Genomic DNA, 18,778 nt, shown 5'->3' with positions numbered 1-18,778 from the left:
ATGAATTTGAGATGCCTTTTTATCATCCAAGATATTGTCAAATATCTAAGGAGAAGTCAGGTGAGAAGTCGAGGGTTGATGTACAAATTTGAGAGTAACTTTCATAAAGAAGATATTAAAGCTTGCCTGGAGTCCCCTTGCCCAGAACCAAGGACAGGAAATCCATTCTAGTACTACCATCTAGAGACCATTTTCCAGTTTCTCAGTTGCAGGTGGTTTCCTTTTGGGCATTTCTTTCCAAAGTTTGTGGCTTATACATCGTAAAGCATAAGACTGATTCCAAGAAAATACTATGCAACGTGATCATGGTAATAGCTGTTCACTACATTTTAAGTTTTTCGGTCTATAAAGAAATGCATCTATCATCTAGGATCAAGATAAAAGGTATTTCAGGGATATTTAAGATTACTATCACAAGGCAATTACCAACATAGATAAAACAAATGTAATTAATTCATCAAATAATATACAAACCCAATAAAATTGTAGTAGTCTGTCAAATTCACTCTCTTCTTCAGAGGAAACAAAGCTTCCAGTGCCAAGTTCTAGCCTAGGAAGAATTTGTCGCACAACAGAGGTACATTGTCGATTCCAACGTGTTGGCTGCTTAGGTCGCCATTCCATAATTTTACATTTCAGAGTTCTTTCAATCCTACAATAAGATTATATTTATGACAAATTACAATTCATTTAATAAATGTGAAAAGAGTTTTGCCATTTTTACTTGACATGAGAATGATACATATTTAATTTAGGAGGAGATCAGACCTCTATGGCTAGGGATATCACATTAGTCAAGTCTGAGAGAAGAAAGCGCTTGCTTGGCTTGGGAAAGCAAGAAGCTTCCTGGGGTAGTCCAGTTTCCTGTGTGTAGGTTGCTACCTTTCAGGTGTGATTTGACACCTGCTGCCTGATTACTGGGTTGACATTTCTATTCTCTAATATCCTCCTTTGACATAGACATTGGATTCCTAAAAGATTGCAAAAATCTGAATTACAAAAATTCAGGTATGAGGTCTGGGGTAATATTAGTAGGGATGGGTTTATCAGATCAGTTAAATGAGTAAGCAGAGATGGGAGGGTAGTGAGTATGATGAACTGTTTCCCCTACAACTATGTACACTCCATAAGAGCAGGGATTTTTGCCCATATACTAGCCCCCAAGATAGTGTTTGGTGATGAACTGTTCCAGGGAGGACAGATGTGGGGCACAGTGTGAGTTGGTTGAAGGATCCTTTCGGGAAAGCCTGTCCTCCATGCAGAATCACTGTGTGCTACAGAAGAAGTTGCTGTGACTCCCTCTTGGCTGAGTACATAGTGTAACTAAGTAGCTTGGAGTTAGCAGATAGTCTCAGTAGTAGTTAGGCAATAGAATCACCTCGTCGGACTTTATCAAAATGTTGATTCAACAAGTCTGGTCTGATACCCGTATATTTAAATAGTTCAGAAGGCAATTCTGATGAAAACCTGAAGTTGGGAACCATTTCCCAACTGCATTTTTCCCTTTTTGTTAAGAACTGGGAAAGAAGGGGGGAGCAAGAGGTAGGAGCTATGTGCTAGTGAAAGAAGGGAGTGTCAAAATGATTTTTTTCATGCTCTGTTTTGATTATTTGGTAGTGGCTTACATGCTAGCCTGCTATGTCAACATTAATCACTGGAGCAGTCAGATCTAGAAGTTTCTAGCATAGAAACTTCTAGATACATCTGGAGTAGGAACAGGGCCTGCGGCAAAGATTGTGACCCTTTGAGCTTGACAGAACAACTCCTTAGGGTATGTTTGCATGTGAGGGAAGGGAGAAAAGGCGGTAGGGAGGTTGAGACCCTAGAAGGAACAGTATTGATGTTTCTACCACCCACCTTGGATGTGTTTACCAAGTTGTGGGCCATTTACCTTCATGTCATTTAAAGAAGTATTAGCTACTGCATTATTACTATAGGGTCAACAGGCATCTGTGTCAAGAACTTCCCAATGACAGCCCACAATGTTTTCCACAGACAACCATTTTTAACTTGGCCTGTCATTTCAAAGAGCATCTGGGATGGCAGAGGAGCTGCTTTTTGATGCATGTACCAAGAGACAGCTGACTCAATGGGAGTAACTATTATAATCTCCATTTCATGCTTCTGATGCTGAATCCAATAGGTATTTTGAGAGGCTGGTTTAGAGCGCAACAGAGTGAACTGTCAGCTCTCTGACTCTATTTTGCTCAAGCCTGCTGTGTTCTTGCATACAGACATTCTAATCATTAGAGGAATTCTCCTTGAGGCTTGAGTTTTTACAAAAACAGCCCCTTGCTGGAAGGTACCTCTCCAGAGGAAATAGGGGACATGTGTACAAAAATAATGATAATTTATCAAAGACTTGCAGGAGCCTCAAAGCTGGACTCGTGTTAGCTGGGGTCTTCCTCAGACCCCTGCTGGTACCCAGATATCTGCAGTCATCAATCATCTCTTGCCCCTCCCATTTCCCCTTCCCTTGACATAAAAGAAGCCTGAATGCTGTACTTTCTTAAGATGGATTTGAGAACCTGCTAGGGTTCCATCTTCTTGGTTAGCACCTCCTCAATCAATAAACCTTTCCTTACTTCAAACTCTGACATTTTGAGTTTGGGCAGTCAAAGTGTTGAGCACTCGGAGTCTGAATCAGTCGTGAGGACTGCAAGGCGGCTGAATGAGAGATTAGGGAGAAAACATGACAACCATAATATCACTTTATAGAGCATACCTGTTCTTTAGATCATCTACCACGCTCTTATTAGTATCAGAATAAATTATTTCTTCAGGCTGAAATACAAACAACTGAAAATTAGAAAAAATTCTAGGGGGATTGCTAAGTATAATGAGGAGGAACCCAAACCTGCCTCATGTGGTTAAACCGCTGAATCACAGAGGCACAAAGACAAAACATAGATAACAGAGTTTTCTTTTATTTTAAAACTACTTTGCCAGAGCATGGGAGGGGGGGATGAATTTACAAAAGATATTTTTCATGGGTTAGATAAATCTGCTGCCACCAATTCATGTATTCAAACAAGCATTTGACATGCTTTTTGATTCTCCCAGATAATCTTTGGCAGCTGCACGGGTCTCTTCCACTTACTAACTATGACCTTGGTTGAAGTTACTTAACCTCTCCGAGTCTCTGTTACCACATCTTAAGAGAGGGACAATAATTATTACCTACTCCTTTGGGATTTCATGAAATTTTAAAAATAAAGTAGTACATGTAAAACCTGGCATATACTGCTCAATAAACACCAACTATTATTATTATCATCACTCTTCTAACATAATTTATCATCTTTACTCTTTCGAGTACTTGTTTCTTTCAGCAGCAGGAGCCAGGTTTTTGCATTTTCATGCACACACACAGACACACACACAGAGTCCATTTCAATCTCCCCCGTCCCCAAGCCCTTGCTCCAGCACCCCACCAACAGAGAGCAATGTCCTACCACATTTCCCCCACCAGGAGGATTTGCTGGGAGAAAGGGAGGATTTCTCAAGTTCACCGCTACCCCATCACAGCCCTCCTTGCAGGGCTCACATAGACAAGAGTGAGGGGCTGAATTTATAGCTTTTACTTTAGATATATCTGAGCTGAGAAATGGAGGCAGATGGAGAGACAGGAATAGATGTTTCTCCCTCATGAGTGGAATGGGGGTTGTGATTTAAAAAGGAGACAACACTTGTTAGGCCTCTCTGTCACAGAAAATTTCAGGAGTGGTTTGAGAAGGCTCAGTCTGTCAGATGATGATCTAAACCAGAAGTTCCCAAAGTGTGGCCTGGAAACTTGTTAGAGATTTGGATTATCTACCCCCACCTCAGACTCACTAAATCAGAAACTCCGAAGGTAAGGCCCAGCAATTTCTGTTTCAGCAAGCCCTCTAGGTGGTTCTGATGCCTGCAATGGTTGGAGAACAACTAGTTTAGGAAATAGGGTCAGGACTGGGAGTTCCCCACAACAGAACACAGCAGGAGATGGGAGATACTGGAGAAAGGCAGTATGAAATCCAGCACCATCTTGTAGGGGCCACCAACTATTCCAGGCAGGACAGGTAGACTAGACTGAATTCCCTGACTGCTGTCACCAACCATTATCTGCCCCCTCCAGACCATGTCCCTTCCCCATCCCCACCTCCCTCTTTCCCAAATGCCCAATCCAGACAACTCTTGTGGATTAGATAGGCCCCCTTCAGGCCTGAGAAAGAGGTCTGTGTTACACTGACTTGATAAATTTATGGAGTATTAATATACTTTCTTTTTTCTGGCAAAGGCCCCTTTCTTTCAGGGAATTCATAACCTTTAAAACTTCAAAAGAGGTGGTCCAAGATGGTGGTAGAGTAGATAGAAACTACACTAACCTCCTTCCAGGACCAAACTGGAATTACAACTAAATTATATAAAAATTATCCTGAAAAACCAACTAAGGCTAGCTGGAGAGAAATCTTATAATCAAGGACTTACAAAGGAAACCACACCACCACATTGAGACTGGTAGGAAGTGTGGAGGCACAAGAGGGCTGGCTGGGCTCCCACAGGCAGCCTCTGAAGTTCAAGAGGGATATTTCAGTGGCTGGGGATTCCCACTGAGAAATGTGAGGTCTAATACCCAAGACAGGCTCCCCAGCTTAGAGCACCAGAACAAGGAAAGATTCTCACATAATATTCAGCTGTGAGAAGCAGCAAAGTTTTTGTCTGCCAGGGAGAGATAGCTAGAGACACACAAAATTTCATTTGCAGCCACTTACCCTGGGCTCTAGTGGAGGGCAGACAGAGTAGATTAGAGCCACATGAGGAGAGTCTGGGGTTGATGGCCCTAGGGAAGGAGCTGAAGGGCCAGCTGCCAGGATCCCTGTGCTAAGTCATTCCTTATACTGCAGAAGGCATCATTCTAGGGCAGCACTCTCCTTCATGCAGTATCACTCTTGGGGTGAGCAATAGCCCCACCCACAAGAATCCCTCTTGCCCCACCCTGTACAGCTTAAACCCTGCCAAGGAGTACAGCCAGAGGCTTTTTCAGCAATTAAGCCTAACAGACTGCCTGCAAGCAGAGGCAGATCTCTGGGTGCCCTGGGACTTTAGTTGACCATCCTCCAGGCCTGGTGCTGGTAAATGCCAGCCTAGGCGCACAGCTTGGTACACACCCAGGCTCAGCAGAAGTAACCATAAGCTAATAGCTCCAAACAGATTGCCCAGGGCCAGTGACAGGCAGCATCTGATGTAGTCTTTGCAGATCTACCTAATACACAGAAACAAACAAAAAGAGGCAGCCAAAATGGGAAGAAAAAAAAAAAAAAACAAGCCCCAAGTGAAAGAAGAGAGAATTCTCTAAAAGAAGAGCTAAATGAAATGGAGGCAAGCAATTTATCAGATATAAAGTTGAAAGTAATGATTAGCCCTGGCTGGCGTAGCTCAGTGGATTGAGCTCGGGCTGTGAACCAAATTGTTGCAGGTTCGATTCCCAGTCAGGCCACATACCTGGGTTGCAGGCCACGGCCCCCAGCAACCACACATTGATGTTTCTCTCTCTCTCTCTTTCTCCCTCCCTTCCCTTTCTAAAAATAAATAAATAAAATCTTAAAAAAACCCCAAAAACCAAAAAAGATGAAAAAACAACAAAAAAGAAAGTAATGATTAAAAGGATGTTCAACAGCATGAAAAAAGACATAGAAACCATAAAAAAGGTCTAGTCAGAAATAAAGAATGCAATGTATGAAAATAAATAATATACTGGAAGGAACACACAGTAGATTAGAGGAAGCAGAGGATCAAATCAGCAATTTGGAAGACAAAGTACAATAGAAAAAACACCAAATCAGAGTAATATAAAGAAAAAAAGAATTTAAAAAGTGAGGATAGTTTAAGGGACCTTTGGGACAACATAAAGCATAACATCTGTGTCACAGGGATACCAGAAGGAGAAGAGAGAGAGCAAGGGATCAAGAACCTATTTGAAGAAATAATGACAGAAAAGTTCTGTAACCTGGCGAAGGAAAAAGACACACAAGTCCAGGAAGTGCACAGAGTCCCAAACAAGATGGACCCAAAGAAGCCCACACCAAGACACATCATAATTAAAATGGCAAAACTTAAAGACAAGGAGAGAATCTTAAAAGCCCCAAGAGAAAAGCAGGTAGTAACCTAGAAGGGAGCTCCCATACAACTGCCATCTGATTTCTGAACAAAAACACTTCAGGCCAGAAGGGCATGGCATGAAATATTCAAAGTGATGAAAAGCAAGTACCTACAACTGAAGCTACTTTATTCAGCAAGGCTATCATTTAAAAATTGAAGAAGAAATAAAGAGTTTCCCAAACCCCCTCCCTCCACCTAAAATAAACTAAAGGAGTTTGTTACCACCAAACCAGTTGTATAAGAAATTTTAAAGGGCTTGTTTGAAGAAAAAGGAAGAGGAAAAGAAAAAGAAAAAAAATTGAGGAAAATAGTTAAAAAATAAAATGGGAATAAATACACATCTATTAATAATCACTTTAAATGTAAATGGCTTAAATGTCCCAATCAAAAGACATAGGGTGGCTGAATGGATAAGAAAACAAGATCCATTTATATGCTGTCTTCAAGAGACCAGGGACTTCAAAGGACTTCAAGGTCCGTCAAAATGAAAGACACACACAGACTAAAAGAAAAGAGATGGAAAAAGATATTTAATGCACATGGAAAGGAAAAAAAAACCTGGGGTAGCAATACTTATAGTCAACAAAATAGGCTTTAAAGCCAAGGTTATAGTAAGAGACATAATGATAAAGGGAAAAATCCAACATGAGAATATAACCCTAGCAAACATTTATGCACCCAACATAGGAGCTCCTGAAAGTATAGAGCAGATCTTGATGCACATAAAGGGAAAGATTGACAGAAATACAGCCATTGTAGAGGATTTTAACATCCCATTACTTCAATGGATAGATCTTCCAGACAGAACATCAACAAGGAGACAGCAGCCTTAATGACACATTAAATCAAACGGAGCTCATTTCACCCCAAAGCAGCAAAATAAACATTCCTTTCAAGTGCACATGGAACATTTTCTAGGATAGACCACATATTAGGACACAAAACAAGTCTCAATAAATTTAAGAAAACTGAAATCATATCAAGTATCTTCTCTGACCATAAAGCCACAAAACTAGAAATCAATCACAAGAAGAAGACTGAAAAATCCCCGAAGACATAGAAGCTGAATAACATGTTATTAAACAATGAATGGGTGAATAATGAGATCAAGGAAGAAATCAACAGGTACCTTGAAACAACGGACAATGAGAACACAATGACTTAAAATCTGTGGGACACTGGGAGAGCAGTCCTAAGAGGGAAATTCATAGCATTACAGGCCTATTTGAAGAAACAAGAAAAATCTCAAATAAACAGTCTAACTTCACATTTAAATGAGCTTGAAAAACAACAACAAAAAAGCCCAAAAATGAGTAGGAGGCAAGGAATAATAAAGATCAGAGCAGAAATAAATGAAATAGAGTCTAAAAAAATACAAAAGGTCAATGAATCCAAGAGCTAGTTCTTTGAAAAGATAAGTAAGATTGATAAACCTTTAACTAGACTCATGAAGAAAAAAAGATAAAGGACCCAAATAAGTAAAATCAGAAAGTAAAGAGGAGAATTAACAACTGACACCAAAGGAATATAAAGGATTGTAAGAAAGTATTATGAACAAGTATGTCCCAACAAATTGGAGAAGCTGAACAAAATGGAAATTTTCTAGAAACATACAAATTCCCAAAACTAAGAAAGGAGGAATCAGAGAATCTAAACAAACAGATTACAAGTAGTAAAATTGAAACAGGAAAAAAAGAAAAAAAAACAAAACAACTCCCAACAAACAAGAGCCCTGGACCAGATGGCTTCACAGGTGAATTTTACTAAACATTCTAAAAGGACCAACACCTCTCCTTCTCAAGCTATTTTAAAAAATTCAAGAGGAGGAAGACTCCCAAGATCATTTTACAAGGCCAGCATCATACTTACTCCAAAACCAGATAAAAATACTACAAAGAAAGAAAATTATAGGCCAATATCCCTGATGAACATAGATGCTAAAATCCTCAACAAAATATTAGCAAACCAAAAGTAATACATGAAAAGATCATATGCCATGACTAAGTGGGATTTATGCTGGGGATGCAAAGTTGGTACAATATCCTCAAATCAATAAACATGATATATCACATAAACAAAATGAAGAATAAAAGCCACATGAGCATATCAATAGATGCAGAAAAAGCATTTGATAAAATCTAGCATCCATTTATGATAAAAACTCTCAGAAAAGTGGGAATAGAGGGAACACACTTAAACATAATAAAGGCTGTATATGACAAAACCATAGACAACATCATACTCAGTAGGAAAAAACTAAAAGCATTTCCCTTAAGATTGGGAACAAGACAGGAATGTCCACTTTCACCTCTCTCATTCAAAATAGTACTGGAAGTCCTAGCCACAGCAATCAGACAAGAAGAAGAAATAAAGGGCATCCAAATGGAAAAAGAAGAAGTAAAACTGTCATTATTTGCAGATGATATGATACTATACATAGAAAACCCTAAAGATTCCACCAAGAAACTACTAGAACTGATAAATTAATTTAGTAAAGTAGCAGGATTCAAAATTAATATCCAGAAACCAGTTGCATTTTTATATGCCAATAATGAGATATTTGAATGGGAAATTAATAAAATAATCACATTCACCATTGCTTGAAAAAGAATACAATACCTGGGAATTTTATTCCTAGAATGTAAGAGACCTATACTTGGAAAAATTATAAGACACCGAAGAAAGAAATTGAAGAAGACACAAATAAACGGAATCATATACCATGGTCATAGATAGGAAGAATTAACATAATTAAAATGTTCATACTACCCAAAGCAATCCATAGATTCAATGCAATTCATGTAAAGATACCAGTGGTATACTTCACAGACCTAGAACAAATATTCCAAAAACTTAAATGGAACCACAAAAGACCACAAATAGCATCAGTGATCTTGAGAAAGAAACAAAATTTGAGGAATCATGCTACCTAATATCAAACTATACTATAAGGCCACAGTAATCAAAATAGCATGGAACCAGCATAAGAACAGATACGTAGATCAGTGGACCAGAACAGAGAGCACAGAGATACACCCATGCCTTTATCACCAGTTAGTATTTGACAGAGGAGGCAAGAAGATACAATGGGCTTTAGGCAATTTATCGATAAATGGTGTTAGGAAAATTGAACAGATATATGCAGAAAAATGAAACTAGACCCCCTTCTTATGCCACACACAAGAGTAAATTCAAAATGCATTAAAGACTTAAATGTTAGATTCAAAACCATAAAAATCCTAGAAGAAAACATATGAAGTAAAATCTTGGGCATTGCTTGTGGCAATATTTTTTTTCTGATATATCTCTTCTAGGGAAATAAAAGAAAAAATAAACAAATGGGACTACATCAAACTAAAAAGGTTTTGCACAGTAAAGGAGAAACCATCAACAAAATGAAAATACAACCCACTGAATGTGAGAACATATTCACCAATGATACATCTGATCAGGGGTTAACATCCAAATTTTATAAAGAATTATAAAACTTAACACCGAAAACCCCAAACAATCCAATTAAAAAGTGGGCAAAGGACCTGAATAGACACTTCTCCCAAGAGGACATGCAGGAGGCCAATAGATATATGAAAAGATGTTCATCACCACTAATCATCAGAGTGCAAATTAAAGCCACCATGTGATATTACTTTTCACCTGTCAGAATGGCTAGCCTCAAAAAATCAACAAACAAGAGCTGTCAAGGATGTGGAGAAAGGGGAACCCTTCTGCACTGTTGCTGGGAATGCAGATTGGTGCAGTCACTATGGAAAACAGTATGGAGTTATTTCAAAAAATTAAAAATGGAACTGTCTTTCAACCCAGTAATTCCACTTCTGGGAATTTATCTGAAGAAACCTGAAATACTAATTTGAAAGAACATAAGCACCCCTATGTTTATTGCAGTGTTATTTACAGTAGCCAAGATTTGGAAGCAGCCCAAGTGCCCATCAATAGATGAGAGGATAAAACAGCTATGGTACAATGGAATACTACTTGGTGGTAAAGAAGAAGAAAATTTTGTGATAGCATGGATGGACCTGGAGAACATTATGCTAAGTGAAATAAGCCAGTCGGAGAAAGACAAATACCATATGATTTCACTCATGTAGACTCTAATGAACAAACTGAACTAACAAGCAAAATAGAATCAGACTCATAGAGAGCAGGCTGACAGCTCTGAGAGGTATGTAGAGGGATTAAGTAAAAAAGAGAAAGAACTCATGGAAAAGGACAACAGTGTGGTGATTGTGGGTGGAGGGAGATAGGGAGGAGGAGGTGGAAGAGAGTGTAAGGGGATAAATGGTAATGGAAAAATACAATAAAAAAGAAACTACTAAAAAAATAAAAAACTTAAAGAGAATTTCCCTGTTCACTCATCTCTGAATACACACATTCTCATTATGCACACTCAAATTTGTGTTCTCAATTGTAGTAACAGAAACATTGTTCACTATAGAGAGTGGTTATTGTGGTATGTGTTTGTCAAGGCAGAAGATCAAGGGCCATCCATTAACCTACCAGAAAAAAATCAGTAGAGATACAAGCCAGAGGCAACTATGAGTTTTATATTTATAGATTCTACTTGGCAAAAGGTTTGGAGTCCACCCTCTGCCAGAGCGGCTTTCAAACACACAATTTTGATCATGGCAGCCCTAACCTTGGTAATGTTAGTTGTTGACTGCCCTGAGGAAAAAGGCCCAAATCCCTACCAGGACTCTGCTCATCCCTGAGCTGATCTTGCTCACTCCCTGACAGCAGCAAAGCTGGCCTTTGAGCTGCTTGACAGACAACTCCTTGCTACTACTGATCTTTATGCCCACTGTTCCTGCTCTCTGCTGGGACCATTCTCTTTTCTGATTTTATTCTAGGCCAGCTCCTGCTCACCCCTCCTCACTGTGCTGGTCATAACTTTTTTCCAGGAAGCCCCTGCAGCTCTCCTTTCCGTCAGGTCCTCTAGCTATGTACCCCCAAAGCACATTCATTACTTCTCTGATAGCACTTATCACTCTACACTGCAAGTGCTTGTTTCCTGCTCTTTCTTCCTCCAGAACACACATCCCACGAATACTGAGACATGCATTTTTTCCTTGTGGCACCTTTACCTAACATAGTGCTGGCTCACAGGGGGCACTCAATAAACATTAGCTGCACAAATAGAAGAATGATTAATAGTAAACAACGAGCCTCATTTCTAAATATATCATTCTCGCTCTAGAAGAAGCAATGTTTCACTCACAACTTTGGGATGGGACGAGCAAGATATGGCCTGTGGGTGCTGTAAATGTGGTTTGTGCAAGAGAGATAAGAACATTTCCCTTCTTTAAAACAACTTTACAAACAGGAAATATATATATATTTGTATATTATATGTATATATTTGTATAATATATAATACTTATATGTAAATATATATTAATATTTATGTTAGGTATATACTATATATAATACACATATATAAAGCATATAAATATATAAACATGAAGAATGTTTAGAAGGATGCACAGAGTGGTTACTTTTTAGAGAGCAGAAAGAGATGTGGAAGAGGAGAGAAACTCTTCACTTTATATGTTTTGGTACTGTCTGATCTTTCCCCCCTAACCACCATGCATTCTTTGTAATATTGTAAACTGTCTCAAATATACAGACAAGGAAAGAAAATCATGTAATATACATCTACCCAACATAACTACTACCTAGCTATAGCTAATCTTTGCATTCTTTCATATTTGATTTAGATATTTATTTATTTTTAATATATTTTATTGATTATGCTATTACAGTTGTCCCATTACCCCACTCATTCCCCTCCACCCTGCACACCCTCTCCCACCCACGTTCCCCTGCTTTAGTTCATGTCCATGTGTCATAAGTTCTTTAGCTTCTACATTTTCCATACTATTCTTGCCCTCCCCCTGTCTATTTTCTACCTACTATCTATGCTACTTATTCTCCATACCTTTTCCCCCTCTCTCCTCCTCCCACTCTCCTATTGCTAACCCTCCATGTGTTCCCATTTCTGTGGGCCTGTTCCTGTTCTAGTTGTTTGCTTAGTTCCTTTTTGTTCTTGTTTAGGTGTGGTTGTTAATAATTGTGAGTTTGCTGTCATTTCACTATACATGTTTTTTTATCTTCTTTTTCTTAGATAAGTCCCTTTAATATTTCATATAATAAGGGCTTGGTGGTGATGAACTCTTTTAACTTGACCTTATCTGACAAGCACTTTATGAAAGCTTTGCTGGATAGAGCAATCTGATATGTAGGTCCTTGCCTTTCATGACTTGGAATATTTCTTTCCAGCCCCTTCTTGCCTGCACGTTCTATTTGGAGAACACAGCAGACAGTCTGATGGGAACCCCTTTGTAGGTGACTATCCCCTTATCTCTTTCTGCTTCTAGGATTCTCTCCTTCATTTTTACCTTGGCTAATGTAATTATGATGTGCCTTGGTGTGTTCTTTCTTGGGTCAAACTTCTTTGGGACTCTCTGAGCTTCCTGGACTTCCTGGAATTCTATTTCCTTTGCCAAAATGGGGAAGTTCTCCTTTATTATTTGTTCAAATAAGTTTTCCACTTGTTGCTCTTCCTCTTCTCATTCTGGTACTCCTATAATTCGGACATCGGAATGTTTAAAGATGTCGTGGAGGTTCCTAAGCTTCTCCTCATTTTTTTGAATTCTTATTTCTCCATTCTTTTCTGTTTGGTTCTTTCTTTCTTCCTTCTGGTACACTCTATTGTATTGAGTCCCAGTTTCCTTCCCATCACTATTGGTTCCCTGTGCATTTTCCTTCATTTCTCTTATCATAGCCTGCATTTGTTCCTCTGATTTGTGACCAAAATCAACCAATTCTGTGAGCATCTTGATCACCAGTGCTTTGAACTGTGCATCTCATAGGTTGGCTATCTCTTGGTGGCTTAAAAGTACTGGTTGTGGGTTTTCAATTCAGTTTGAGCCATCTCCTCTCCCCCCCACTTTGGTCTGGTCTCGCCTGTTACGTATGAGGGGCAGAGCCTTAGGTGTTCACCAGGGTGGGGCACCCCAGTCGCTGGGTTGTGACGTTGTATGTAGGGGTGGGGTCGAGAGGGAACAATGACCCTTGCTCTGCTCTCTGTCTAACCTCAGTCCCTTCCTCGGCCTCCCCTGAGCAAACTGGGACCCTCTGGTGCCAATTCCTGTGTGGGTGGGCTTGTGCACCCGGTGGAACTTTCCAAGGACCTCTCCTGTGAGGCTGGGAGTCTCTCCCTGCACCTCAACCCCCGCAGGTGTTTTCAATCAGTGTCCCAAGGCCCTATTTCCCAGCACTGGGATCCTGGGTTGCGAGGAGTGCCTTTCTTCATAGTTCCTGCCTTGCCGGGTCTGCCGTTTGCCACCCCTCGGATGGGATCTGCCAGCTGCCGCTGGTGCGCTCAGGGTCCACCCATTGCGGTCCTGCGCGCCCCGGAAGCCTTACACGCCCAGTCCCAAGCTCTCAGCTCTCTGCGCCGCCACCTGAGCCCAGCCGCTGGACTCCGCCCTTCCTACTGGTCTGGATGAATGTGTCTATTTTAACTTCTTGGTTGTCATACTTCCATACAGTTCAATTTTCTGTCAGTTCTGGTTGTTATTCTGTTTCTAAATTGTTGTCATCCCTATCTTGGTTGTGCGAGGAGGCACAGTGTGTCTACCTATGCCTCCATCTTGGCCGGAAGTGATTTAGATATTTAAATAAAGTAAATCAGTCCATATAGACTTGAAGTACTCTGTATACTTTTCTCTGATCTCATTCCTTTATTTTATTTCCCCAAAGGTAACCTTTAACCTGAATTTGGTATTTATCTTTCCTATAAATTCTTTTATACTATCACTGCATGTCTATATATATATAAACAATGTACAGTTTTCAAACCTTATGTAAATGTTTTTGTGTTGTATGTGTCCTTTGACAACTTTATTTTGCTTAACATTACATTTTTTATATTCATTCATGTTGCCATATATGGCTGTAGGTCAGTGGTTCTCAACCTCGGCTGCACACTGGAATCACCTGGGAAGCTTTATATAACACAGATGTGTGGGTTCTACACTCAGAGATGTAATGGATGCATGGTCAAGTTGGGAACTATTGTAAATTGGTTCATACTTTTTTTTTACTGCTGTATAGAAGTTTTTATAGTATGAATACTTCATAATTCATATATCGATTTTCTAGTTGATGAATTGTTTCCAATTTTTTTCTATTTCAAGCAATTCTGTAATGAACATAGTTATACTTGTCTCCCTGTGCAAATTCCTATACGGTATACTCATAATACTTAGAAGTTAGATTGGAGAAATCAAAGTTTGAACATCTTCAACTTTACAGATACCACCATACTGCTTTCCAAAGTGTTTATAGCAATTTATACTCCCACCATTTCTCTGCCTCTTTGCCAACACTTGGTATCATCACTCTTAAAAATATTTTTGACAATTGTATGCATGTGAAATCATGTTTCATTGTTTTAAATTGTATTTCCCTGATTATGAGTGAGGTTGAGCATTAGAGTTTCTGTTCCTATGAATTGTCTCCTGCCTATTTTTGTATTGTTATTTTGTCTTTATCTCATCTCCTCCCTGTTTCCCCCTGGGCTCATAGCTTTCAGTTTTTGGATTTTGCCATTGCCTGAAGCCTGCCATACCTTGGTCCATCCAGAAACAACAGTTGAAATGGAATTTGGGATACCAAGTACAAAGCAATAGGGAGTATGTCACAGGTCCAGTGGCTGAGCCGTGTGGTGATTGAGTTAGTGCCTAATCTCAGGTTTGTGCTTTGCTTGGTCTCCTAGCCCCAGACAGAGAGTCTGCTGCTTTTCTTCCCCATCTCCTTTCAAGGTTAGCCCAAACTCTGGCTCAGTGACAGAGAAAACTAGGTTTTATTAATATTGCCAAGTAATTCAATAAGCAATCAGCTATATAAACATAACAAGAGCTGTCAAAACTAGTAAAGACTAGAGGCAAGAGCACCTTTCACACTGACACAGCTGGAAAAATATGATTTACCTGTATGCTTTGTGCTTGTGTCCCTTGAACATTTTTTGGAAGCAACTGTTTCCAGAAACTTTCCTTTGAATAATCAAAATATACAGCCATTGGTGTATTATTTTGTTGAATATTAAACCAGACCTATTAAAACATTAACATAAAATCAGTACAGGCCCATGGGAGACCAAAGCCCATAGCTGGTTGGGATGAAGCAAAATTTTACAGTCCTGCTCCCCGATGAGGTGGCAGAAGCCAAGGGAGATTCTGAGGCAGGAGGTAAAGATGTTCCAGGCTTACGTGATCGTTAGACTGGTCATTGGTTATTGGCCCTCAGCCTTGGAAGCACTACAGAATCACCTTGGGGTGGGGGGCTTTAGGGGAAAAGATTTCCCTGGGCTCACACGCCAGGGATTCTAACTGAACTTTCATATTTTCTTCAACATTCTTCGTGTGATTCTAATGTATAGCCAGGATGACAGATCACTGATTTGACTTGAGGAGGTAGCTCAAAGATTTTTTTCACCCTGTATACTTACATTTCCATCATCAAACAAACAGTCTACACTTTGTAAAGGACAAAATGGGTCAAACTGCTTATGACATTGTCCAGTTAATGGATTCCAAAGCAAATATTCATCAGTTTCATGAGTTAATACATAAGCCGTGTGCCCCTGTATGAAGAAAAGAAGTTAAAGTCATTTGAGGTGGGTACTTGATTTAACACATTTTTTAATGTGAAAATTACAATGTAAACACGTGATATCTTTGATTTCTAAAAACCTTTTCTGGGGCCTTTACATTATTTTGGAAAGGAAAAAAAGCTGGAGCTCCAGAAATCTTTAGGCCCAGGCTAGCGTGAGAATTCAAATAAGAGAGCTTTTGAGCCAGTGCTGCCATGTACGGTCCTCCAGGTGTCCCCTCATGGCAATACGATACATTGTTCTAACAAAATCAGGACAATTTCCTAACAGCTAGAAGTGTTCTGAGGTAGGGGCACTGTTGTCTAATTCACACTACGATGCTACGTAGACTAGCCCTGTTTTGAGTAGCATATACTCAGAAGAGGGGGTGAGGACCACAGAGTTTGGGAACAGAAACTAGCTTTAAGCTCCGAAAAAGCCAAGTGAAGTTAAAAAGACATTAAATTAATTCTGAGAACAAAATCAGGAAACAATTTGAGAAATAAGAGTCATTGTGTTTTTGAAGTGCAAACTTTTCTTAGCAAAGAATAAAAATTCCAGGTAACACTATTAATGATTATTTCTCATTTATTGAGTGTTTATATACATCAGGTACTCTATTCAGCATTTGCACTAATTTTCCTGCTTTGATTCACTCCAGATTCTGTGAGGTAGGAATGATTATTATGTTAATTTTTCAGATAACAACCAGGTTAAGGAGCTTGTCTAGGGTAACAGTAAAAGGCATGATTCCTGTTTTAGGAGGAGACAGCTGAAGCTCAGAGAAGTAATGGTAGAGAGCAGGCTGACAGCTATGGGTGGTGGTGGTTAGGGGGTGGAGGGATTGAGCAAAAAGGAAAGGCGACTCATGGACATGGACAACAGTGTGGTAACTGTGGGGTGGGGGCCATAATGGGGATAAATGGTAATGGAAAAACAACTAAAATAATTTTTTTAAAGAAAAGAATGAGATCACACAGTTAGTAAATGGCATTGCTGGTTTTTAAAAGCTTCACTGACCAATCTCCACACCCATACCCTTAACACGGTACTGTGCAGCTTGTTTTCCCTAGCTCCAAATCTCTTGTTCTTTATCACTGTGTTCATCTCCTTTACAGTAGAGAGGAGGCTTTACCTCAACCACAAAACTGAGTTTAAACACAGTTGAGGGGTGCCATCCATGATAACGATTCACAGGTCGAAAGCAAATGTTTTTTGAAATATTGTTGACTATTTGCTGCCATCTAGTGGCACTAAAAACTACAGCAGGAGGTCATATGGGGAAATTAACCATAGGCTTTCAGTAGACATTATTGTGAAACAAAATTATAAGCCATGTCCAGGGAATGCAGAGAAATGAGCCATCATGAAAAAAAAAACACCCCATAAAACTAGACTGGAGATTATAACACATATCAAGATATTTAGGCTGAAATAGAAAAGGTGAAAGAAGACAGCTTTTTGGATGTATGAATACAGGAGCATATCATTAAGTTGTAAAAATTTCAGGTAGGTAAACATGAATTTCTGGCCCACTTCTCATGCAAGTAAAAACTGAGCAATGGAGAGTGGGAAAAAGTATTTCTTAAGGATCTTAAAATATAGTATTAGGAACATGAAATATGATGATGGCAATAGTGGTTAACAGCCACTACAACTACTACTGTAACTATTACTACATCACCACCACCATTACTGAGCATTTACCATGAATCAAATGCTCTTCTCAGTGTCAAATATTTACTCTGTAATCTAATATTTCTAGTAACCCCATATTACTAGTACTATTTGACAGAAAAGAAAAACAAAAGGAAGTCATTCTTTACACTGTAGAACTTTTGATGAGAACCAACATTATCTTAACTAAATAATTGCTTGTCCACAAAATTCCTTAATTAGCTTATGAAAAGATGGAAACTTGGGGTTGAAGTCTTTTCAACTCACAGCTGATAGCTGAATATTTTTGCTTACACTATTTGAATATTAACTCCAGCACTTACTTCTAACATTGAGGTTCCCAGGAGGACCAAAGCTTTCTTCCCGAAATACAAAAAGAAATTACAGAGAAGTATGGCATGCTCCTCCTTGTTTCCAATAGCCAAACTGATGCAGCGCTAAGGCAAAACAAAAGCAACAAGAACAACAACAACAACAACAAAAGGTGGAGGAAAGAAAGTCGAGTAATGCAATCAATACTAGGATGACTGCAAAGCCAAAAGCCCTGGGACTGTTTGCCTGATAAAACACTAGGGCATTAGGAGGAGAGAACCTTAAGTTGGAACATAGGGGTTCCCTTTACTATGGGACAGTTAATGTGGGCACTGTGTAAGTGACCAAGTAATTTATCATCCAAAATGGGACATTTTTGTTTAGACAAATAGTAAACTGCCCTGGGCAAACAGGGGTGTATGGATTGGTATTTTAGGGAACCTCATCTGATAGGAAATAACATAGTGCTGGTGTCCTTTGAGCAAGGAGGAAGGGATCCTTTGGTCAATAGTGCTACATTCTGTTCCATGCCAACACAATGCTTTCATCTCAAAGAAAGAAAGAAAGAGATCTTAGTTGGGACTCCATCAGGAAAGAAGACTGAAACTTCTTCAACTCAAACTGCTAAACAGCTGGGCTGCATATATTCAAATACAGAGGTGGGCAAAAGTAGATTTATAGTTGTAATACAAATAAATAATACAGTAAATAATAATGCAAGAATAAACTCTGTTTTGCATACTCACAACTGTAAACCTATTTCTGCCCACCCTGTAAATGGTGCCTACTAATGAAGTTGTAGCAGCTAAAACACAGCAGAGGTGGCAGACTGGTGGACTATGACCTAGTTCTAGTGTACAGGTGTATTCTGTTTGGTCCCAGAATGTTTTTAAAAATTGGGAGATCTCATGATAAAACTCTGGGTTTCTGGCTTCACTTGAAAAATCAAAACACATATGGGCCTACATGTTGTTA

General features: G+C 39.3%; 1 protein-coding gene across 1 annotated transcript in view; it reads right to left on the bottom strand.

Annotated features, from left to right (window-relative positions):
- Positions 1–18,778, bottom strand: part of CC2D2B (coiled-coil and C2 domain containing 2B) — a 96,793-nt gene that overhangs the window by 3,373 nt on the left and 74,642 nt on the right. The window contains exons 29-33 of the mRNA XM_045854389.1: positions 17,815–17,928; positions 15,671–15,805; positions 15,153–15,275; positions 2,726–2,784; positions 475–652 (exon numbers count right to left, since the gene is read on the bottom strand). Of these exons, the coding sequence (XP_045710345.1) occupies positions 475–652; positions 2,726–2,784; positions 15,153–15,275; positions 15,671–15,805; positions 17,815–17,928 (609 nt within the window). The remainder of the gene's footprint in view (positions 1–474; positions 653–2,725; positions 2,785–15,152; positions 15,276–15,670; positions 15,806–17,814; positions 17,929–18,778) is intronic.

The sequence above is a fragment of the Phyllostomus hastatus genome, unplaced genomic scaffold, assembly GCF_019186645.2.
Source record: "Phyllostomus hastatus isolate PE091 unplaced genomic scaffold, TTU_PhHast_1.1 phas_scaffold_1066, whole genome shotgun sequence".
NCBI classification, from domain to species: domain Eukaryota; kingdom Metazoa; phylum Chordata; class Mammalia; order Chiroptera; family Phyllostomidae; genus Phyllostomus; species Phyllostomus hastatus.
The sequence above is the reverse complement of the archived record's forward strand: the minus strand, read 5'-3'. Positions and strand labels throughout refer to the sequence as shown.